The 23,868-nt window shown below is 41.2% G+C and overlaps 1 protein-coding gene across 3 annotated transcripts; it reads right to left on the bottom strand.

Annotated features, from left to right (window-relative positions):
• Positions 1-1,018: 1,018 nt before the first annotated feature.
• On the bottom strand, positions 1,019-23,486 carry LOC119548347 (zinc transporter 2). 3 transcript variants are annotated; one of them, XM_037855562.1, is made up of 8 exons: positions 23,333-23,486; positions 21,468-21,646; positions 15,935-16,045; positions 15,013-15,133; positions 10,430-10,609; positions 2,457-2,997; positions 1,755-1,902; positions 1,019-1,352 (listed from the first exon to the last, which is right to left on the bottom strand). In XM_037855562.1, the coding sequence occupies exons 1-8, from the start codon at positions 23,362-23,364 to the stop codon at positions 1,207-1,209; spliced, it is 1,458 nt and encodes a 485-aa protein (XP_037711490.1). In that variant the 5' UTR covers positions 23,365-23,486; the 3' UTR covers positions 1,019-1,206. The 3 variants fall into 3 exon arrangements, with proteins under 3 accessions (XP_037711490.1, XP_037711492.1, XP_037711491.1); XM_037855564.1 differs by lacking the exons at positions 21,468-21,646; positions 23,333-23,486 and adding an exon at positions 20,935-21,268; XM_037855563.1 differs by lacking the exons at positions 21,468-21,646; positions 23,333-23,486 and adding an exon at positions 19,470-19,643.
• Positions 23,487-23,868: the final 382 nt, after the last annotated feature.

Raw genomic sequence — 23,868 nt, 5'->3', positions numbered from 1 at the left:
ACAACAGCAGCTGCGCAGGCGCAAGGAGTGTGGGTTTTGGCCAGCGGTATGTGAGTTCTGGCCACTTTGGGGGGATTACTGGCTCTCGGGGACTCCCCGTACGCAGTCTTTGGTCTTCACTTCAACGGAAATTTGCGGCATTTGTTCAAGGTGACGGTTGGCTGTCGGTGGGATCTTTGTTCGCTGTGAGCCACATGCAAATCTGTCAACAAATTGGCGCCGATTAGGCGCCAACTGTTAGACAGCGACACTCCCGACACTCCTGACACTCCACAACTCCCCGCAGTTTGCTGGTCAACAATTTAGACATAATTTGAAAGCGTCGCTCCGTTCCACACGCAATGTCGCTTACGCAATGGCCACACATCCAAATTATGCATAATGGCATTGACCAGTGGGCCAGGTAAGCCGCCGCCAGGTGGGTTGGCTAGGGAATCTACATCCACCGCCGCCCCCATAAATTGGCATTAGTTTCGGGGCGCGGTGGCCATTTTTGGGTGCAACATCGCCGGTGGCAGCCATCGGCAGCTTAATAACTTTTATGCGTGTTTGCATATCGCTCATGCATCGAATTTGATGGAAAATACGTATACCTACGAGTAGCTTCCCACAGGGAACCATGAACAATTTGCTGGGGGAGAAAAAATAGGGACTGCCATTGGGGAATTCGATTAAAAATTGTAACCAACGAATTTCGATGGAGTTGATTGGTGTCCTCTACCGCTGGCAATCACTTTAATCCGAAATCCATTTCTTTTATCGATTTTAGAGTGGCTTTAGTGGGATAGAGATAGCCAAGCCAGACGAAACACTTTTTAAAAGAGTTTGAAAAATGCAGCGTATTCCGCATTATTCAGATTATAATGTGAGTGATATTTATCACCAGCTTGCGCCATATTCTGTCACCAGCTTATGATGAAGTGAGCGTTATGAGGAGAATATGTTAAACAACTCCAGGTGTTTGACACTTTATGAAGGGTACATGTAAATGCAGCATATATTAATCGAGTCTCAGGTGTTGGCTATGAACTGATAAACAGCTGGGTATATATTTTGTGGCTGATTTGTTTGCCGGATCTAGCCGGCATGGGGAATTTGTTTACTCATTGTGGGGATGGATGGACAGACAGGGTGTCTCAAAAATAAATATTGAATATACATCGAATTATATTATCATATTTTTTGGGGTCATCTGGTATAGGTAGTCTACTTCTCGGGCACATTGCACTGCTGGCAGTTCTCCATTTGGCTGGTATAGTCCTCGATTTGGATGGTCGTCTCGAAAAAATTGTACCGCAAGTGAACCGCCGAGGTGGCTGCATCCAGGATCTTCTTCGGATTGGCATTGGCAGCTGTTTTTTGGGGGGAGCAGATGGGAAACGATTAGGATATTAGAAGGATAACACTAATGGAGCGGGCCAACTCCATTTCTCACTCGCCGGCTCTATCAAAATTGTCCGCGCTTAAAAAGCCATTTCAAAAATAATTAAGCTAATTGCTCACTGTCTGCCCATGGACATGGCCATGAAACAGTGCCAGCAGGGGGGGGTCGGCTTAAAACAACAACAAATCCATTGGGATAATTACCCTCCATGCCCAAAAGCGCGACCCCACAACCCAACCATCCACCCATTTGGACAAACACATGCATCAGGGCAAAAGGCCACCCAACGACCTTTCTGGTCTGATTCGGTTTGGTCTCTGGTTCTGGCCAGTTCTGTTCTGGCCAAAAAAGGCCGGGGGCAGCTACTTACCAATGGCCAAGTGGGCTGATAGCGCCACTTTATTAATGCTCAGCGCCCAGATGCGCAAATTGTGCACCCGCTCAACGCCCTCGATGCCTTGGAATATCTGCAGCACCTCGGCGTAGTGCATGTAGTTCGGGGTCCCCTCCATGAGCACCTGGGGGAGAAGCCAAACGGGGAAGAGTTTACAAGCAATCCGATAAATCAGGGTAAAGTACTCAGCAAACAAAGTACTCAAATAAAATAAACGCAATCTCATGGATCATTGGATAAAGGCTTTCTAAAATGATGATCTCTTAATATTTTAATGATAACAATTGCGTTAATTTTCATCCGTAAGTGAGTCCTTTACTATATGTACATTTTTGTAAACACAAATGTATCTGTAAGCATATTTTTAAGATTTTAATATTAACTGCGAGTACAGTGCGCTTATGGAGCTTCAAAGTTGATCGCTCATACGCACTGTTGGCTTCAATTAAAAATATATTTTAATCCAGGCGGCTTATATTTCAGTAAAACATTTGTTATTTGCTCTATTTAAAAAATATTTCAATGAAAATAAGAGAATGTTAAAAATGAGAGATCTAAATTCCTAATGAAATACGTGTCGTATGAGTAATATCTCTCTCTCTAACGAAAATACCCCTCTATATGAAGATATAAAAGCTAACTAAATTAGGACTCTTCAATATATTATCTTCAACTTACCAGCAGGGCATCCTTCATGATCGTAAACGTGGTGAAGAGTACGATGATGGAAAACACGAATGTGCAAATGGGATCTACGATGGAGTACTCCGGCCAGAAGTAGATCACCCCGGCGGCAACAAACACTCCGACACTCTGGATGACATCGCCGATCACATGGATGAGGGCTGCCCGGACATTCATGTTGACGGCCTCGCGTCCCACGGGTCCTCCATGATGATGGGAGCCTGGAGCAGTCTCTGCCAGAACGGCTGCGATTTCCAGATCCAAAGCGGGATCCACTAACTTGGCGTTCTGGTAGGAGAACGTGGGCAGTCCTCCTCCGGGCAATTCGGCATCTTCGGGAGCAAAGGCCACTCCGCCCTCAATTCGCTGGGTGGGCGATGCGGCACAGGGCGTGGACGAGGCATGGGCGTGCGAGGGAATGGCAGTGGGAGGGTTCTTCTTGGTCGACTTCTTGGGGCCATCGTGGCTGTGGCCATGCCCACCACTTCCTCCGCCCAGACCATGCGAATGACCATGCTGCAGCTGAACGCCCATTCTGACCGAGTTGGAGAGAGAAATTGGAAACGTTATCACAAATATTTAATATGCTTGAAAATGTTGCAAGCTATTTTGTGCCGGTTCTGTGCAGCCACTGCCCCTGCCCCAAAAAAAAAAACCCATCCCCAGACAGGGGGGCACGTTGGCCTGTCCTGGCCACAGTATGAAAACAAAAACGCACCCAAAATGTTTCTCTTTTTTTGTGTGTTTTCCTTGCTGGAAAATGGGGAAACGGGGAGGGCTTTTCCAACGGTATGCGGGCAACGCTTTTGCATTGTTTGGCATTTTATTTCAGCATTTTAATGCACCAACAACAGTCGCACCGCACAGTCAAACAAACACACTCAGGTAACGGACAGTGGAGCCGAATGGCCGAGCAAGTCCCCAAATGGAATTAAACTGCAGGAAGCGACAATCTTTGAATGAAATTTAAAGCGGGAATTGTCAATGGATGCGCCATCGTTGGGATGCCAGAGATTACTGTGCATTTTAATTTCGAAAGTGACATTCTCCATTCCAGAAGATCCAGGATGGATTTTTTGGTATATTTCCACGATATAAAAAAAGAAGTAGTATAATAGAACTGTTTCTAACTATGTATTATTCCCCAAGACAGTACTTCTACTACTACATTTATTACAACTCGACTTTCAAGTTCTTTTTTTTTTCAAAAACAGTCCTAATGGAACATGCAATAAATAAGTACATTTCCCCTTTTAATAACCCAATAAATTCCACTTTATTAAAAGCTATTTTTATGCTTGCCCAACCAAATTGTATTACAAAAAACTGATTCCTTATAAAAATGTAGATAACACTAAATTACCAGGTTTTTAACCTTTTATTTTAGCGTCCATATTTTTTCGAGCCCCTTAACTAGACTTTATAGGTTGTGCAGTCATTTCCATAAATCAATTACACTTTTCTTTTGAAAATAAATAATTTTAGGCACTGTACAGAGTGCCCCCTCATTCCCCCGGTGTGGATGCACCATCCTGCATTCTGAATCCTGGGTTCAGTGCTCACTGTTCACTGTTTTGCTGCTCTGTGTACCGGAAGGTGTGTGCCAGGGGTTCCTCCGAGTCTCCAAACCTCCCAACCGAACCAGCCAAAACTAACCGCTCCCGTCCGATGATTCCGACCGACCCCGGGCCCATCTGGGCTGCTCCAGTTCAGTACGTCCGGACACACATTGCCGCATGCAAATACAAATGTATTGTCGAAAATGGCAACCGGTTGACCAGGCCAGGCCATCCCCATTCCCATTCCAAAACTCCTACTCCTACGCCCATTTCTCCCCAGCTCACGGCATGGATCGGCAGTTAATAGCTCGGCACATTGACTTTTTATTCATTTTAAATGCTCCGACATTGCAGATTTATGGCTTTTCTATTTGGGGAAAAAGGCCATGGTCGACCAAGCGACCGACAGACCGACATGCCAAAAGACCGGCTCTTTCTGTCCGTCGCCGCCGGCTGCACTTAGCCGGCTTTTTGGGGAAACAATGCAGTGCCGGGCATCAATAAATAAACTCGCATAAATTACGCACAACCATTGGCAGGAGCCCACACAAAGCACAAAGTGAGCAGCCACGGAGCGGAACCACTACCATCTACCATCGACCATCGACCATCCTCCATCTAACCATCTCCATCCCTGTAGACCCGGCCAAGTCCCATTCCCCAAAAGGGAAGCTCTGCTGCAGCAATGTCGATCGACTAATTGACGTACTCAATTGATGACTCAAAGACATTTTGATGGTCTTAAAAAGACTTTACGCTGGGTGGTAAAAGCAAAGCATTGCAAAGCATTGCATTGATGGCTTAATTTATTTACCAATTTGACAGTTACGTTCTATAAAAGATACATTTTGGCAAAATATTAACAAAGTGAACTTATAACCCAATGGACCGCTTTTATAAATATATTAAAATTACATTGCTTTCTATAGAAATATTTTAACTATAGTTTAGGGAAAAATTCTAACCATTAAGCTTGGGTAAGTATATTCTATATTAATGAACATGAAAGGTCCCAAATACTGATATTTTTTTATATTTTCACAATAAAAACTTTTACTTTTTTACATACAATTTAGTTTAGATTGAACCGATTAATCGATATAAGTAGGAATACAATTTTAATAAATACTTAGTTAAACAAAACTTATTTTACCGTAAAAAAATCTGAAAAAGTTTCGGCTATTTATTATTTCTGTCTTTATGTAAAAACAAAAAAATAAAGAAAGACTTTTGGAATCATGATATTAAATAATTAATGAATTCCCAGGCTCATAACTGACTCCCAATAGCTCCCAAAATATTTATTTCGAAGCGACCTTTTCGGGAAAATTTACTACAACTGTCTCGAAATCAGGACTAGTCAAATAAATACCAGCTCTGGGTGTAAAATGCGCGTTACGATGAGTGCAATAAACGTGTCCTGTTGTCGTTGTCCGTGGTCCTGGCACTGTGTTCCCGGCTCCGTGGCTCCTTGGACCGACAGCTTAACGAGCTGCTCATCCGGGTGACAGACCAGACCGAGACCAGGATCAGGACCCTCCACACATGCCCCAAGACATCCTCAGTGGCTCCAAATCATGGCAACAGTCACATACGCGACCAAAGCCAAAGCCAAAGCCCAGGGAAAGCCAAGGCGAGCTGAGTCAAGATATGCGCTAATATTTATGTTCCTGTCAATTAAATCAGGACATGGCATACACGCCACACAGCCGGAGCTCTTTTCCCTGGGTCGCAGGACCTGGCTGCTGGTTCCTAACTCCCAGCTACCAACTCCCAACGATTCCCGACTTTCCCGAGTCCTGGTGTTGTCATGGCTGCTGTCGTTTGTTGGCCACTAACGAGGCGAGTAAAGATGCCGCAAAATCAAGGGGAAATGCTTCATTGCGCGCTACAAATTACAGCGCCACAGTTGGAACAACAATGCCTGGGCATCCAGGGGGAAATGGGGAAAATGGGGAAAGTGGGAAAAGTGTGGGGCTCTGCTGATGGTCGGGGAATGTCGCTCGCATTGGCATTTTTTGCGCTCGAGGACACACAGAGCAGGGGGGGAATTGGAGCAGGAGGATGAGGTCCAGGAGGGGGAGGAGCAGCCGTGGTAATGCCTCGGCAATCGGATGTTCAAAGTCGAAAAGCGTATGTGCTCCCATGGAATCCCTGGCGCCAGCATGGTCCACCATCACTGACCACGTGACCACGCTGGTCAGAAGCGACAGATTCGGAGGTGAGATCCTAACAGGCTCTGATATTTTTGGACAATACAAAGTGATGTTTAGAGAAATAAATTCTATATATAAAATATATATAAGATAATTATTTAGACAGTTATTTTTTTTTATTCTGCGTTAAGAGTTTAACTAGCTCCTTTGATCACCAAACCTTTTAGTTTAATTGGAATACGCATTATGCATTTTACATTTCAATTTTAATATTATATAAGCTGGGTCTTAAAAGAAATAAAAAATTATGATATCGGTACAGCAGTAGTCTAATCAGGAACATTTTTATGCATAACGTGTCTGAATAAAAAAATTTAAAGACTATAAAGCTTAGAAACATGGAAGAAAACAAGTATTTATTGACTCCCCTTTAAGTGCTGACCAGGAATATGAAAACATAAATATTTATGGGTCGTTCGAGGATAATGAAATCGGTGTTTTGTTTCCCAGTGATTATATTTTTATACCGGAAAAGGCTGATTTGGCAGCACTGACACCGGCAACTGGAGAACTGGAACTGGTGCTCTGTACAATTTATTTAGTGCCCATCAACGCGATGCCCCACACGAAGCGGCAAAAGAAGCGCTTCTCCTTCTTCATCACCGTTTATATTTATTTCCTCCTTGTTTTTCTCTCCTGGCGTCTCCCATTTTTTTTAGCTTTTTTGCTGTTTGACAAATTATGGCCACATTTGGCCTGGTAACTTCTTCGAACCGAGCTGGCTGCGCCAGCACAGCGTGGTCTTAAGAAATTGAAAATGAAATTGAGTTGTCAGGCTAACAAGCTTTTGGCCAGCTTCGGTCTCAAGTGGCTGGCCAGAATGAAGGAAACCCGACCAGGCTCAATATTCACATGGTGAACACTAAGCATAAACAAGAAGCAAAAATATATCAAGTGGAAGAAGCGAATTCATAAGAGAGATTCAAGGAAAACAATAGTTTTAGTTACTTTATGGTATTGCAAATTGTGGCAGAAACTTTAAAATTGAAACTAAAACTGTACTAAACTTACATTGCAATGCATTGTACAAAACTATTCAAAATCGAATGGCTTTTCAAGCAAGAACAAAACCAAATATTTTGTTAATCCATGTTTGCTGTTATTATCAAGCTGTTATTATCAAAAGTAAAGCTTAAATTGCCACTTTTAATAATGATGTTTTATATTTGTAGTGAATAAATACCATTTCTTATCTAGATGTTACTTAATTCGGTTTAAATTTAGATTGCACTTTTCACGTCCCATTGCCACAAAAACACAATCTGCTCCGTATCAAATTTATTTGATTGCTTTAAAGAAATTTCGTTGTGCATTCATCCATCTGTCCTAACTGCCATTCCCATTGCTAAGCGCCTTCATCTCCACACTCTGGTTGTAATTGCTTTAGCACCTCGCTGCCCCAGCACTTCCCACCGCCGTCCCCACCAGAATAAACCTCTCATATTTCACTGGCATTTGCTCTCGCTAATGTCCCACTTGCAGTTTAAGGTCAGGCTTTATGGGAGTTGGTACAGTAATACCTCTAAATAGGGGTTTTTGTATTTCTAAATTGATGTGATATAAAAATCATTTATTGATAGATCCCTATCAATCGCTATTAAATTAAGATTGGTACTTTTTCATCCCCTTTATAAGAAAAAGTAAAAAAATATTGTAATACTACCTGATATTTTATGTTTGGTTTTTCCATAACAATATATAACCTTATATTTTAACCTTTATCATGATTTTATATGTTTAATAAGGTAATAATAACAATATTCCGATATTGCTTGGTAGTTTTGTGTTTAGAAGTATTACTTCCTAGAAACCAAAATTATAGTTCATCGTTCAGCAATACTGGGTATGTTTCACTCAATATTTGCATCTACATCATTCCTTATAAAAACTATGATACACAATCAAAATGTTCGATTACTTTTTGGATTTCTGTTTATAACTAGTACTTTTCAAGAAACCCATATGATTTTAGGATCAAAACCGCGGTTCATCGGGTGTTATATTACAGTACTTGGGTGATTTCACTCTCTCTTCTTAGATTTCTCGTTCTGTTTCTCCATTTTCCCCGCTTTTGGCCCTAATGGGCGTTTTAACGATGTGAAGTCGACGGACGTCGTTGCCGCCACTCAAAAGTTAACCCAACAACAACACACAAAGCGAATCCGAAAAATTCAGTGCGTATATGTATGTGTATGTGCTGCCCAGCCATTTTCGGCATTGTGCTAATTGAACTAAAAACTCGCAAAAAATAAAATCCAGAGAGTGCTCAACAACTAAATGAAATTAAGTAAAAAGCCTTCAATAACAACGAGAGCAAACCGGACTCTGAAAATAGTTGAAACTTGCTATAAGCTCGTTTGCCCGAACGCATAACGGTAAAAGGTGGCCATTTAATTCCGTTGTTCGAACACAGGTCAAAGGTGCACCGAAAAAAAATGTTTTTTTTTAAATACTTCCTTTCAATATAACACATAGAGTTATACGATGTTTTTCAACTTTACAATGATTTCTTGAAAAAGCCTGGGAACTTGAAAATGTACAATGTTACTTCATTCAATATATTAAGGTGTGTTTTAATATGGCATGTTGTAGTGACCTTAATTCATTAATAAGAATTTTTTGGCAAGTCAAAAAAAGCATAAAACTTCCCTCTAACTATTTTGTAAAACGTAGGATTAGTTAGAGAAGAGTTCTGTTTTATAAAGTCAATTTTTTCTATGTACGAAATTCCGGAGGAAGGGGCAGCCTTGACTTGACTTAACTTCCTACTTTTATGGCAGCTTCCAAAGATGGTCTTAGCCACGCCCCCCGGACCGTCGCCCATCTGCCCCAAGTCCGGTCATCTTCTTCTTCTCCTCCTTGGCCATATCTGTAAGCCAGGAGAGTTGCTTCTGCTGCACGTTTTTCACAATCAATTCACGTAATCAAACAATTCAAGTGGCAAACACTGAAAATGCCAACGTCAACTGGAAAATTTTTGCGCTACCGCCCGACTACCAACAACAAAAGCGACAACAACAACTCGTGCAGGAAAATAGGTGAGCTGAGGTGGGCGTGGCATGGGGTGGTAGATGGTGAGGAGGGATAGGGGTTGGGGTTGCAAGCATAACGTGTGTGTGAGCTCGGCATTGAACGTTGCGATTTATGCGCCAAAAACTATGCTTCGACAGCCACATGAATGAGCATCAATGGGGGCAAGGAGGCGCCGGAAGAGGGGGACGTGGCAGGTATAAGGGGAAAGGTGGGGGGAGGCAGATGCTTGCAGGTTTTGCACTCGACGAAATCAAAACAAGCGAAGCGATTAGTAAATAATCACGCGAACACAGAATGCCCTTCAAAGTCTTTTTTTCTTAAAGGGTTGCCTATTTAAAGGTTCTTGTTTTTACAGTAGTATGAAAATGCGGGTCTTGGGCTTTTAAAATATTTTTCTTTAAACATGCGGTTATTACTTTTTTGATCTCTGGTGTAAGAATAGTTTTAAATGCCTACAATAAAAGGCATTCAAGTAACAAATTGAGTTCCTACAATACATCAGCTCAACTGTTCTGTTCTTTCTCGGAAACGTGTAAAATCAATTGAAAAATTACAATTAAATTAAATAAAGCGTTAAACTTTACCGGCCTCAGTTTATTTTTAGCTTTCCGAAGTTAAAAGAAATTCGATGGCCAGAGTGAGAGAGAGACTCCCCACTGGCCACCGTTTGGAGCATTATCGAAACCCTCTTCGATGGCACGTTACCCCATCCCGCCTAGAGAATTTTCCACCTTTGGGGCTGGCCAACACAAACACCAGCAAACTCGTCGTCGACGCCGCTTTTGGCTTTTGTTGACGCAGGAGGAAAAGTACAAAAAATAAGAAAAAGGGAGGGTAAAAATAGAACGAGAAGAAATTCTAAACTTGTGGAAAAAGTTGTCGCTAAAATGTGGAGAAAGTTGCCGCAACAACTGGCGGATACGTAGGGGAATGCCATCCTGGAATCGCAGTTGGCCTGGGATTGGGATCGGGAGACATTTGGAGTGTGCACTGTGTTGACCCATTTGGTGGCCCATGCCCGGGACAAGTTGATTGCGGCAATTGCAATTGGAAAACTGCCCAGGGGAAAACAGGGGACAAAACTTTGCAGTCGCACTGGCGACGTTCGGCAATCAAAGATCTGCATATCAGGGGAAAAATATACGTTTTTCGTACTCACATGACATTCACCAATATGGCCAGGCCCGAGGTGATCAGCATGATCTTGGCATTCACCTCGTAGTCGCCGCTAATGAGTCGTCCGATGGCCAGCCAGACGAGGATGCCCGTGATGACCCAGATCATGAAGACGGAGGCCATGGCTCCAATAACCTCGGCCCGATACCAGCCGAAGGACATCCTGTCAAAGATAGAAAGAAAACGGAGTGTGCTTAATTAATGTGAAGGCAGGTGAAGATAATGAGGCTGCGATGGAGAGGAGTAGTTTCCACTTGCCACACGATAGCGTTGGCAAAACTTTGTTAGCTTGGCATGGGAATAACTTGGCAAACTAACAAACTATGTATTAAATGCAGCCGCTTGTTTCTAGTAGCCTACAGAAGATAGTCCATTGCATTTAAATTTGTTTAGCATTATCATCTTTTGGTTAAAATTAAGAACATATGGCTAAGAATTTAGTTATCCAAACAAACTGTAAGATCTTTTGAAAGATTACTTAACCTTTAAAAAATATTTTAACCTTCTGAAAATGAAACCTTTATAAAATTAACTGTATGATCTTTAGATGCCTAAGTTTCTAAAACCATTCCATTTCATGTAACATACATGTTCCCTTTAAATTTAACTTGTCCACTTTACTAGAGGAGTGCCCATAAAACGTATGCATAGTACACATTTTTCATAAATTGTCCTTTTCAACAAGGCATCCCTTTAAATACCAGAATAAGTCGCCCTCAATAAAGTGATATATGCTTCATAAAACATCAAGGCAAAGGGGATGTCAAGAGCTGGACTTCTCGGCCGCAAAACGAAACACAAATTGCTGATGACATGAAGAGTGGCCAGTGTGTGGGGTAGTTAAAAATTAACATGAGTTGATAAATGTGACCAAAATTTGTCAAATGCTATTTTAATTTGAGTTCGCTTTGGGGGCGCGGCCTCTTCCCTGGGATGATAATTTTTGGGGTGCAGAAGGAGTGGGGTGTGTTCCCGTATTTCCCTAATGTAATGAGCGTTTTGCATGTGCGCCCCCCTCCGCTTTTATTTCGTGTATTATTTTATTTTATTTTCTGTTTTTTGTTGGGTCAAAGTCAACACCTGAACGGCGGCGGCGGCGACCGAGTCGAGGGTCGTTCAATTAAAGCCCAACCCAGACCAGAAAACAAGCCAAGCCACATCAGGAACAGGACCTAAACGAGGAGCAGGACCAACCAGTAACCGACAGGTGGAAAGAGCAGGGGCGGAGGTGACTACCACTCTCGTTATAAAATTGAAATAATGGCAAAAGGCAACAATTTTGCCAGCCTGCTAACTAATGCGATGCCAGAAGCCAGCAGGCAGCTACAGCAACGAATGTCTCGCCATAATAATACAATTTAATTTCCAGCAAACATCCGTCGTATCCTCACTCCTCAAACCCTATAAAGACCGCCCCGAAAACCCCCTCCCCTCGGCGGTGTCAATGTATGGCGGAGCTTTCTATATGTGTGTATACAAATATATACATACGCAAGTTGGGGCCTTGCAGTTGGCGTTGCAAGTGCAGCCATTTGCTTAATGACCGCCTGCTGCTGGCGGCCCACCCCTCGACCCTCGTCCCCCGTCCTCCGGTCCTTTCTATCCCCCATGGAGGAGCAGCTACATCGCTACCTCAACGGCGGTTCCGGGCACACTGGGACCGGGAGCGATAATTAAAAGAAAGTAGCCAAAACACTTAATTGGGATTAGCGATAATGAAAAACGGTAGTGTGTTATGCCAAACTTTTTGGCAGCCAACAAAAAATTAATAGAGAGAGTGCAAAATAAAACCAAAGCTAGAAAAAGCAAACAAAGATTACGAACATGTGTACATTCCATTTAATATTTATGACCTTTACTATTCTATTAAATAAAACGGATTACTTTGTTTGAAAATAAACTCACACACCCAAAATGTAAATGGGTTATATTCAAAATAATAAAATACTAGCACATAACTCATTCCAAAGATATATAAGAGGGTAAATTATATAAAAAACACAAGAATTAAAATAAGTAAGGATTAAGAGTGATTATAGTTGGTACCTACTACTAAAAATCAAATCAAAATGCATATACAAAGAAAAAATTGAGAACGGAAGAAAGTAAAATTTCGAGAAATCGTCTTCTCACTTTTTCGAGTAGAAACGTTCTTGAAATTTGGACAAAGGTGCTTATGGATTTGTTTTTCAAAAGAAGCTAGCTTTAAATGGATATAAAAGTTGTCTTGGTTTTGTTTTCCGAGACAAAAGTACTTTCGCAAATCGATAAAATGTCATCTTGATCTTGAGATTCTAAGGATGAATTGATATTGGCTCAGTTACGAGGCAGACAGAATGGTTTAAAAAACGGATTCATTTTCTGTGTGTAGGTAAAATACAGGCCAATTGGAATGCATGGCTCGTATCGTTACAAACTAATTAACCCCTTATATAGCAGTACTCCAAAGTGGAGGCTTAATTAACGATCCAATGCTGCTGCAGTTTTAGTACCGCAGGTTATAATTGAATCATTCCACTGTACCGTGCTTAGTTTTCCTCGCTTTTGCATTTCGTTTTCTGCGTTTGCCTTTGCAATTGTGCAAATGTGTTTTGTTTTGATAAATTAGGCTTGTCAACTCGGCAACGCCAGCTCGAGCGCCAAAATGGGTGGTTCTGGGGGGAGGAAAGTGGGAGCTATAGCTAGAGCCAGAGCCAAAAATAAGGTAGAAGGCTGCGAACCGCACTGAAACCAAACCCGGCCAGAGGACCAGGCCCAAAGAGAGAGGCATTCAGCCAGACTGAGACTGGGACTGCTGCAACATGCAGCAACAGCAGCAGCAGCAGCAGCAACAGCAGCAACATGCAGCAACAAGAGCAACTGGAACAGAAACAGCAACTGAAACAGAGGCAGCATCAACGCACAGGAGACGTGGAAGAAGGAGACCCAGGGCCTGAGAGGCTGCGAGTCTGGTGGCAGGAGCGAAATTTACAAAATTACCATGCAACACGCTTGAAATTGCAAAAGTTTTTCATTATTCACTTTGTGGCTGCAGTCGAGTCGTCGAGTGAGTGAGATTTTTGCATGAATGAGCAGAACGTGCCGTTTGCCTCCCTCCTTCTAGTTGAGCCCAAGATGGATGCTGTGGTGGCGGGGGGCAGCAGGAGGAGGGGGCTGTTCCAGGGGCGGAGGCACAGAGGGGTGCTCCCAAAGACCAATTGAAAAATGTGCATCGGCCGAATGTACAGTGCGCAGCAGCAACAGCAACCAACAGTGCTGCAGAAAACCCATTTCAAAAACTAAACATTTTTAGAAAAATATTAAGATAAAGCCTCATTTAAAGTAGTTAAGTACTTTTAACAGACTCTTTTAAGAGATTATGAAACCATCTACAAATTATACAATGATTCAGAACTGCTTATTAACTTTAACCAACCGTTAACTAAACCAAACCCCTTAGATCAAATGCTTTGTTTGTTAGTTTCTAAGCACAGAATTAATATCTCACAATATTTAAAATGAGTTCTTTTAATTAGTGCAACCTTTTAAATTATTAAGTTATACATACATCTCTTTTATTTTTAAAGAGTCAAGCAGCACTTGCTTTGTGTCAAGATTGAACAAAAATAATTTATGCTAAGCAGTCTTAAATAAAAAAAAGATCTATGAAATATAAATGCATATTGGATATTTCTACTATTATGCTATACAAAAATAGACAAGCCCACAGCACTGCCAAAATAAAGCTATAACAACAACAGCAGCCACAGACGCTAGAGGAAGGCACTGAAAATTTGGAAACAGGCTTTTCGCCTAATTAGACGATGGCGAATGGGAAATGCAGGCAGCAGCGAGGATATGGAAAATAGCCAAGTCGAGCGACAGAAATTATGGTGGTAGAGCAGCCGTATAAGAGTGGAATATAAATTGCAGGCCAATGCAGATACACTCGTTAGAGCGGGAGCCTTCTTTAAGATAGGCTTAGCAGGGAAATGGTATATACTTATAAAACAAAACATTCCTTGTTTTCTTCCTCATTGCACTAATACCGACTATACCCCTATGGGAACAAGTTCTTTAAATTATTAATATATTTATAGTATTATATTTAACTTATGATTGACGATTGAATTACTATCGACGTAAATATTATTTTTTTAAGAACTGAACTCCAATTTATTCTATACCTGTTATAACTTTAAACTTTTAACTGTTTAGCACCTCTATAACTTAATATTTGATGTTCAAAACCGAATTTGTTAGATCTTCAAGAAACATATGATTTATGCCATTTACTAAATACTATATTGAATTCTCCGAGACTTCCCACAACAGATATACCCCTTTCTTAGTTAGGATATTTAAGGAATAGTTTAACGTTGTTTCCCTGAATAGGGTCCCAAGTGCCCCAGTTCGGTGATAAAGGAGGACGCAAACGAACCATCGCAAGAGTTGGCAGCCAGCGGTGACAAAAAGAAATGCGGATAAGATTGAATCTTTACGTTTTATTGATTTCCCTTCCCGACTCGCAGGACGACTTTTGGCAGTAGTCGGCTATAGGGTCTTCATTTGGCAGGGAGTACTTACCGTTGCGTAGATGGGCGTCCGGCAATCCAGATGGCAAACAACGAGATCATAAAGCTGGCGAAATCGGTGAGCAAATGTGCGGCGTCTGTTGCGATGGCCAGACTGTTCGATAGGACGCCACCTGTTCCGGGGATTCGGGTGAAAGTAAATAAATGTGCAAAAAATTAACTCGGCAATCTGTGGGACTTGTGGATGTTGATTGGGGGGGGGGGGATTTGGGGCTACGAAGACAGGGTGACAATCCCCCCCGGCTTTAGTAGGGAAAACATTAAAAGGGAGGAGCTGGGATCCCCGCTTTCTCTCTATTTTCCATTATCGCAACAAGAACAATTTCGATTTGAAAGCGAAAGAAAAGCGCAAAGCGAGGGGTGCAAAAATGAAATCCTTTCCTGGGAACTGGGAATTGGTAACCTCCTCCAGGTCCTTCGTCCTTCGTCCTTTTGCAGGGCGAACATTGTAGGTAATTGCAAAGCGATTAACGGCAACAGCCGTCGAAGCCCCGACGACATCGTCGCCACTCGAAAATTAAATGTTTATTGTATAACCAACCCCAGTGCCGTCATAAATGGAGGAGGGTTGACGGCAGACAGTAAGCCCTTCCGGTCGCCATATTGTTGCACTTCCGGTCCTCAGTTTTTAATCGTCTCGCCATCGCCGTCGTCGTCTCCTTCGTGTCCTTTTTCCTCAGCCCTCGCTGCCCGCATTGTTTGACTTTGCCTTTTTCTTTTTTTATCCTTCGCTTTTCACTCTTTACGTTTTGTTTATTTGTTGGCTCAGATTCTCAGAGGTGAGCAAAATTAGTTTGGGAATTGAGAGGCAGACAGAGGAAAAAATGGCAGAAAGGAATTGAACGAGAAAGAGTCCTTTGTGGGGATGGGCTCTGAACGGATGTTGCCCTTCTATGAATATTAACTCGACTCACCCACGATTTCGGCAATCATGAAGACCAAACACAAAATGCTGGCTATGATCAGTTTCCGGCGCGCCTTCACGTCCACGCCCTCGCTGCGGGCCCGATGGCAATGATCCCGGACTGAAAGTTCAAAAATATATCATTAATATCACAATGAAATTTAAAAAAACTAAGTTCAAATTAAAAACCAAGCAGTTATATTGAAGATAGATTTATAAAGATAGCCGGTTATCCTGAAAATTTTCAAAATTTTATAGATCTAATGCGAAAATATATTATGGGCAAGCGAAGAATTATAATAACAGATATTTAACAACTATAGAACATAGTCATAAGACCCTGATCAAACCCATAAGATGCACCCAAAAATCTATCTAGCTATCTATCTCCCTTGCTATCTATCTATCTATCTATCTATCTTTTATTTCAAAGATCACATCAAAATGGATTATAATGTTTGTTAAGAAATATTATAATACATTTAACATTGCTTAATTAAGATTCATCAAAGTCAGTTCTGATTCAGTCCACCAATATGTTTTTATAATGACGTTTTTATTATCATTTTGTCGCATTTTTTGATGATACACAGTGTAACTGATCGATCTCAAAAATTATTTGGTAAGTTCATTTCAATTATATACCACCTTAGTCAGCTTTAATACATATTTTTTTCATAATTGGATTTGCAATTTGTATGCTTGTACTGTTTACCATGATGAATAACAAAAGGAAAGTGGTTTTCTTATACTTTCCGCCAACTTCCACTGAGCTCAATTATTCGTTATTGTTAACATAAGGTCTTAACGCACCCGTTGCTTGAATAAATTGTATGATTTTCTTAAGCCCCGCTTAAGACCGTAAACTTTTTATTTTCGCAAAAGTGTTAAATTAACCATGTGCCACTGCACACATGCGGTGCGCTTTGGACTGCCTTCGGGGAATAAGTTTTCCCTTCGCCCATCTGTTATGCCGCCAAGCATGCAATACATATTTACAAAACAGGCATTTAAATTTATTTAACATGGTACGTGAATAATGACCACCAGCCCAGCTCCCGATCCTGCCACGCCCCTCCCATATGGAAGCGGTATATGGCCCATTTCCGGGAGTTTCTCCGCTTGTTTTTTATGTTATTTCGCAGCCCCCTCTCTGGGTTTTATTCATTTTGGGTGTCAGTGACAGAGGCGAAAGTTGGTAGTTGGTAGTTGCTTGGCTCGGTTGGGTTCGCCAGTTCGCCAGTTGGCTGGTTGGTTGCTCTTGCTCTTGGTCGGCTAGGAGCAGTCTATTAAATACTTTATTGCATTTGTCGCAGCCGTATTTCATGCTTTGTCATTTCCGCTGCATTTTCTTTGCACTTGGCCTGGTGGCCGCCACCCACTCCTCGAACTTTCCTCGCAGTGCAGCTTTCCATTGTCCGGAGCGGGAAAGCTACCGGAGCTACATACTCGTACATGTGCATATGCTCCGCTAGGGGAAGCCCTAGAGATGAGCACGTGCCGAATAGTTTGGCTTTTATTATGCCAAGTGACGGTAATTAAGCTCTATTTTTCAAACGGAAAGAAATGTTGCTTCATGGTTTTAGTAATTAATTCCATAATCCCTATAAAATATGTGTTTAATTAATATTTTTTTGGCCAATTACGAAAGGATAAAAAAGAAAACGCGAATTCTTTAGAACTTCAACTTGCATAGGGGCTTGTCTTATTCAATCTAGTTTTACATCTACTTATTTCTCTCATTTTAATAAACGATGTGTTTCCCTGTCAATGATCATTCATCACTCGTGATGGATATATTTTTTCCTAAGAGTGTTCATCATTTTTTATATAAAGATTTTTTGATAATTGAGCAATATTTTTTTCACTTAGCGAAGAGTAGATTTCTTTCGACGTGATCGATTTATATATTTTTTTCCATTGCAGTACGCTTATTTGTGTGGAATGCATATATAATGATTGATATTAACGAGCCCTGGTTCTAAAAATAATATCATTTATAGCGGGATACAACAACATTGAGGATTAAAAGTCTATTAAAAATACTTTGGCCTGAAATTCATTGATCTACTAAAATATCTCGAAAGTTTTGGAGTACATTCAGTAAAATCCCTAGTTAGTAATATAGGTATGTACAATGTTGTTTAACTACTCTTTTATTTATGGTTTTCCTAGCGTGTCACCCATCATGTGGGGCCTCTCATCTCTGATGTGGTGGCGCTGTGAACGCGGTTTCTTCATTTGAATCCAGCACAAGGCCACCGACGCCTGGCCTGCGTCTGCTTCCTGCTCCTGATCCTGCCACCTCCGCATCCCCACATCGCCCACATCCTCCGCATCCTACGAATCCCTCGCACTCACACAATGGCTGTAACATTGCCGGCAGCGAAATTAAATTCCTGTGCATAACCAAGGCTTGGTTCTCTGGAGGAGCGACTACCGACTGCAACTGCGACTGCAACGACGATTGTGGCACGTGGAAATTTCACCTATTAGACCCGCATCCAGTTTCCCACCTGGCGGAGCTGGCAGAGCAGCCAGTGCCACCAGCTGATGCATAAGAATCGTCATACTTGCAATTTAAACAACTCCGATCCATCTGCATCTTTAATTGGTCGCCTTGGACCGTTCCGTTCGCCTTGTTTGTTTGCGCAATGCGGAAAGTATGTTGGATTCCCGAGGAACTGAGGTTAATGTCGGATTCAAGGAGGTTGTTGGCTGGGTGGCTGGGTGGAGGGCTGCTGGATATGTGCTCTTTCTTCGCCTTCACATCATCGCATATCTGGTTCTGCCATGGCAACAATTGTGCTGTGCCGTGTACTGTGTACTTGTACTTATAAATAATTAATGGAGCCAGGGCGAAGGCATCGGTTGGGCGAGTGCAGGCGCACAGGCATTAATTGGATAGAAATAAATACGCGACAAAAGGCATTCCATTATGTGCAAATATCAATGACAATAACTCGACAGGTGCCAAGAATGTTCGTCAACTGAGATCAAAAGAAGACTATGGAAACACACATATTCTCCCTAATTGTGCAACAATTACACCGAAAGAAAATATGTTATTACTCAAGGTTCAATTTAAAACTCTTCTAATATCAATCATATTTTTCGGTAGCAATGGGGGACAAACCTATACGAAATATCGTTCTTCTCCCAATCCAATATTAAAGTTTTAAAAAATATATATAATATATTCTTAAATGTAATACTTATTTTCATAAGATATTACCTTTTAATATATATATATATAAGCCACATGCAATCTTTTTTGTAACTCAAATTGCATTAGTTATAAACAGGTTTAGAATAATATAACAGGAATAAAAGAAAGTATATGATATATTATCATCTGTAATATAGTGTTGAAGCAATAAAACAAATACCTCAGCCTTATATCCGGCGTTAAATTCCGAGTTTGACTTAAGCTTCAGAAGATACGTTAAGATATTTGATAATGCGCTTGTTATCTTAATAATAGCTCCCAAAGTATGGTACACATAACTCCGCCATATCATCTTTCAACCTAATTAGCCAGTTACCATTGCTTAGTTCCGCCTTCCTGAGCTTGGGCACATCCATAACCCGGAATCCTGAGCACGCGGCGATAACAATGAGCAGGTTCACCCGGGGGAACAATGAACACGGACCTGAGTACCTATTCGCACTGCTTAGTATTCCAGCATTTGCAAATGGTCCCATCTGGAGCGCGTTTAACGAACGACTAACTACGGGCCAGCGCAAATCAAAGCAGCTGCATCGAGCTGCACTTGGCTAGTCAACCTATCTAATGGCAGTTAGTAACTCAAACTATGATTGAATGCACCGAGCGCCCCAAGACGATTGCATAATATATATCTATCTATCTATCGGTGTGCGCCAGTATACATCTCGGCTCCCAGAAGCGGATCCACCTCGTCTAGACGCCAGTTAATTTCATTTCGGGCCCGCTCGTCTGCCAATAAATCGAATCATCGCCAAAAAAGGAGAAATAAATAGGGATTCTTTATTGGAAGTTCGCGACTATCGGAGGCCCATTACTGTTTAGGTTTATAGCTAAAACAAATAGCTTATAAAAATAGTTTACTACTTAAGAAAAAACTTAGAAATTTAGAAAACTATGTTATCTCCCTAATAAGAAAATGTTAGATTGTGAGTATATACAAAACAGAAAATTTGGAAAACAAATAAAACTAAATTTACGGTTAAATTGAAACAAATAAATTAGATCCCCATTATAAGGTTTTAAATGTATAATTTAAATGTTAGTTATTTTCGGTATGGAAAGGTTTTCGTATGAGATTTGATGTAAGACAGGATCTTTCTTTTAATAATCATTCTATAATCTCTAATTTCGTATGAGATTTGATGTAAGACAGGATCTTTCTTTTAATAATCTTTTTTCTAGGATGTTTTTGTATACTGTTATGAGATTATTTTTAGAGGATTTATGATATTTTAACGGCCCATCCTGATAGTCCCGATAAAACACTTTCGCTGTAAACTATCAGAACAGGGTATTCCCCAAAAGTAAAAAATGTAGCCCCTAGCAGACTCCGCGCAGGAAATTAAAATATAAACTTGGCATTGCCACATCGATTTCTCGGTTTCTCGACCCTACGTAGTAGACGTATTCTCACCGGGGGGAGTGCAAAAAATGATCCAAACATTTATTTGGTCCATCGACAATGTCGTACGTAAATTATGGCCAGCGTTACACTGGCTCCTCCGGCGATTTATGACATATGGTTGTAGGGGGAGTGGAACTGGGATGCGGCCGGCTCACAGCGGCGGTATGTCAGCAAAGAGCATAAATTTTGATTATACCACAGATGTGGTGGGCGGATCAGGGACAGTGGGGGCAGATTGGACCGTGGCCAGCCCAGTTCCACCATAATTCGGTTTGCCAACCTCGAGAATCATCATCAGCTGATTGATGACAGAGGGGCAGTGAAATGTGGCTGGGTGGAAATAAGGCCTCGAGTAGGTGGTAAGTTGTTTGCTCACCATATTCGTGCAGCATTTCCAAGCGGCATTTATCCACCGAAGTCGCCTTCCTATAGAGCCGGGCATCATTCATTTCCGACGATTTCCGTGCCGTCTGCCAATTAGCGAGCATTTACCCGATATTACAGCTCCTCAGTCACCCATACATCGGAATGCACGGGTAAATTGCACAGAAATTTCGATTTTTCCCAAAAAAAAATATAACCAAGTAACGCGAAAATAAAAGGGAAAGCAAACAAATAACGCTTAAGAACAATCAAACATCTACATACATAGAGGGAACACGAAAATAACAATGTGAAAACTAATTTGGTTGATTTTCGTTGTTGTCGATTTTGATTTGTTTGCATTTGACTTTTAGTGCAAAGTGCCGCTGCCTGCTGCGTTTTCTTGATAATTTATGAATGACTGCAAATTGCTGCGAGGCAGTCCGCCCTGATTGAAAGCGACACGAAAGTGCCCCGCAGTTTGTCACAGTCACCTTGTCGCCCTTTCACCCCCAGAAGGTTGAAAACCCCTCCCCAACCACTCACCTTCGACGTTGTTGGACCGCCCGTGTAAACAAAAAATTTGCGCAGGTGTTGAGGGCGTTGCCGGGTGATTGTTGTTGCCATTGCCAATGCCTCCGTTCGCACCTGGTTGTCCCTGCTCCAGCAGGTGGAACGAGGGCGCCGTGCCGTAGTTGCTCCGCCGCGAGCGATCCGAGTTGCGCCTGCAGGAAAAGAAGGGCTTAAGTCTGTGGAATAGCCGCGATCCTCCGAAAACATTTTACAGGCACAAGGAAATTACTTAAGAGATTGTAAATAAAAAAAAAATTAACCATTGCCTGTCACTCCCACCACTAAGTTACTTATTTTAAGAAATAATATGCTTTCTTTTACATTTCTACAGATGACTCTGGTGCTTCTTATATTAAGTCTCACGTGCGCCACCTGTTGGAATATTTTAAAAGCACGCATAAATGGCATACTTATCTATAGGTACTAATTTTCCTAACTATACGATTTTAAAACTTTAGAACCAATATTATTTTTTTTTATTTTAATTTTGAAATATAAGATTATAAATTCTGTTTTTAAAAGGCAACGCTTGTAATTCCTATCCTTTTCAATTTAGGCACAGATGTTTATTATTATTATTATTTTCAAAATATATTAAACATTAGAAGTTTATTTTAAGATTTTTTCTGTCATTACTTTAAGATACATTAATTTTAAGATATTGAGATTTATGTTAATTTTGATTTTTTTTAGTTCTCAATTTGTTTACATTATTTGTACTTATATTTTAATATTTTTAACTTCCACAAACTATAAAAATCTACAGCGAAATATAAATTTTTTTAAAATTTTTTTCAAACCTACTTTTTTTTCTTTTCTGCAACACAATCAACCCCAAGAATGAGCTCAAAACCATTTTAGCTATTTCACAACTAATTCTTTAATTAAAAAGTGCCATTCGTTAGCTTTTTTAGCCAAGTTTCTATAGAAATGTACTTGTTTTCCACGGTAAACAAGTGAAAGAAGCTCGGAAAGAATGAGAAGTAAGTGCAGCCGCAGCAGGAAAAGTTTTTCGGGGAAGCTCCGACTCGAAAAACCCCAGCAGAGAATTAAAACGTAGCGTTGCCGGTGCCAACAAAACACTGCGGCATTTAAGCAGACACATTGTATGGTCGGCTATTGCACCCCGAAACCCTCCCCCCCCCCCCCCCAACCCACGGCAAAACACCTCTAAAAACCGTCCATCAGCAGGCAGTTCCCACTGTAATGAGCTGATGCTTCGGAAAGCGAGGTGAGACGCTCGAAAAGGGTTTTTTTGATAGGTGCTAAAATGAAAAGTGCTGCGAAAAATTCAATTTGAAGTTTTGTTACTTAACGCAAACTACGATGACTACTTAAAGGCCACGCCCACTCCGCCGCCCTCATCAGCAGCACGTGTGTGTGCGTGTGATGTGCCCGTTGATAAGTTTTCCACGTGTGTGTGTGAGTCGGTGGGTGTGCCAGAGCAAGTGCGCGTAATTTTTACTACGAAAAGTGCAAATGGCGCTAAACTACTTGCTCTGCAACTTTCCAACGCAATTGCACAAAAGGAAAAAAAAAATACGAAAAAAAATACAGGAAAAAAAATAGCAAAATACGTTAGCCGTCGCACTTTAAGCTTTCTATCCAACTTTTCGAGGCCTCCGCGCACCTAGAAAATCCCAAGACCCCGAGAAACGTCAGTTGTCGTCGGTCCCACGCGGTCCGCTCTTACGCCTATTTAACAAATCAGCAGCTCATTTGGCGCTTTATGTTAATTTCGCCCAAAAGAGATTTTATTTTCGGCCAACTTTTTGCTCGGCGCAACTTTTGTGGAAGAAGTCAGACGATAAACCGTTTCCCTCCACCTCAAAACTTACTTGGCAATTGGTGTATCCTCGTTTTTGGACATTATTTTCCCAATTTTATTTTTCTTAATTTTATCTCTAACAATTAAAGACACAAACAGTACGTTACAACACAAGACTCGAGCGACAAGTGTTTCTTATACGACGGCATATGCTCCACTGCTCCAGAGGCAGTGAGTGATAAGATCCGAGCAAATACCAGATAAGCCCGATTAAACTTACAACTTTCAGATCGGAGAGAGCCGAGTGCAATGCATGTGTTTGTTCTTCGAGCGGGAGATGAGGTGGATCAATCTGGAAGGTAAGCAAGGCAAAAACGAAAGGTACACACCAAAAAAAAATAAGAAAATGTCAAGGAAATTTCTTATATCATTAAAAAAGTCAAATATCATATTATTATGACCTTAAAGGTGTTAAAAATTACCCCAATGATGATCATATTGAATTATGTCTTTTAAGACTCGGAAGACCTACATTTTTATTGAGGAACATAATATTATCCTTTTTATAATAGTTAAAGTCGATATGATCTTATGTTTATATTAAAA

This window comes from Drosophila subpulchrella, chromosome 2L (genome assembly GCF_014743375.2).
Source record: "Drosophila subpulchrella strain 33 F10 #4 breed RU33 chromosome 2L, RU_Dsub_v1.1 Primary Assembly, whole genome shotgun sequence".
NCBI classification, from domain to species: Eukaryota; Metazoa; Arthropoda; class Insecta; order Diptera; family Drosophilidae; genus Drosophila; species Drosophila subpulchrella.
This window is presented reverse-complemented; position numbering and strand designations above follow the sequence as displayed.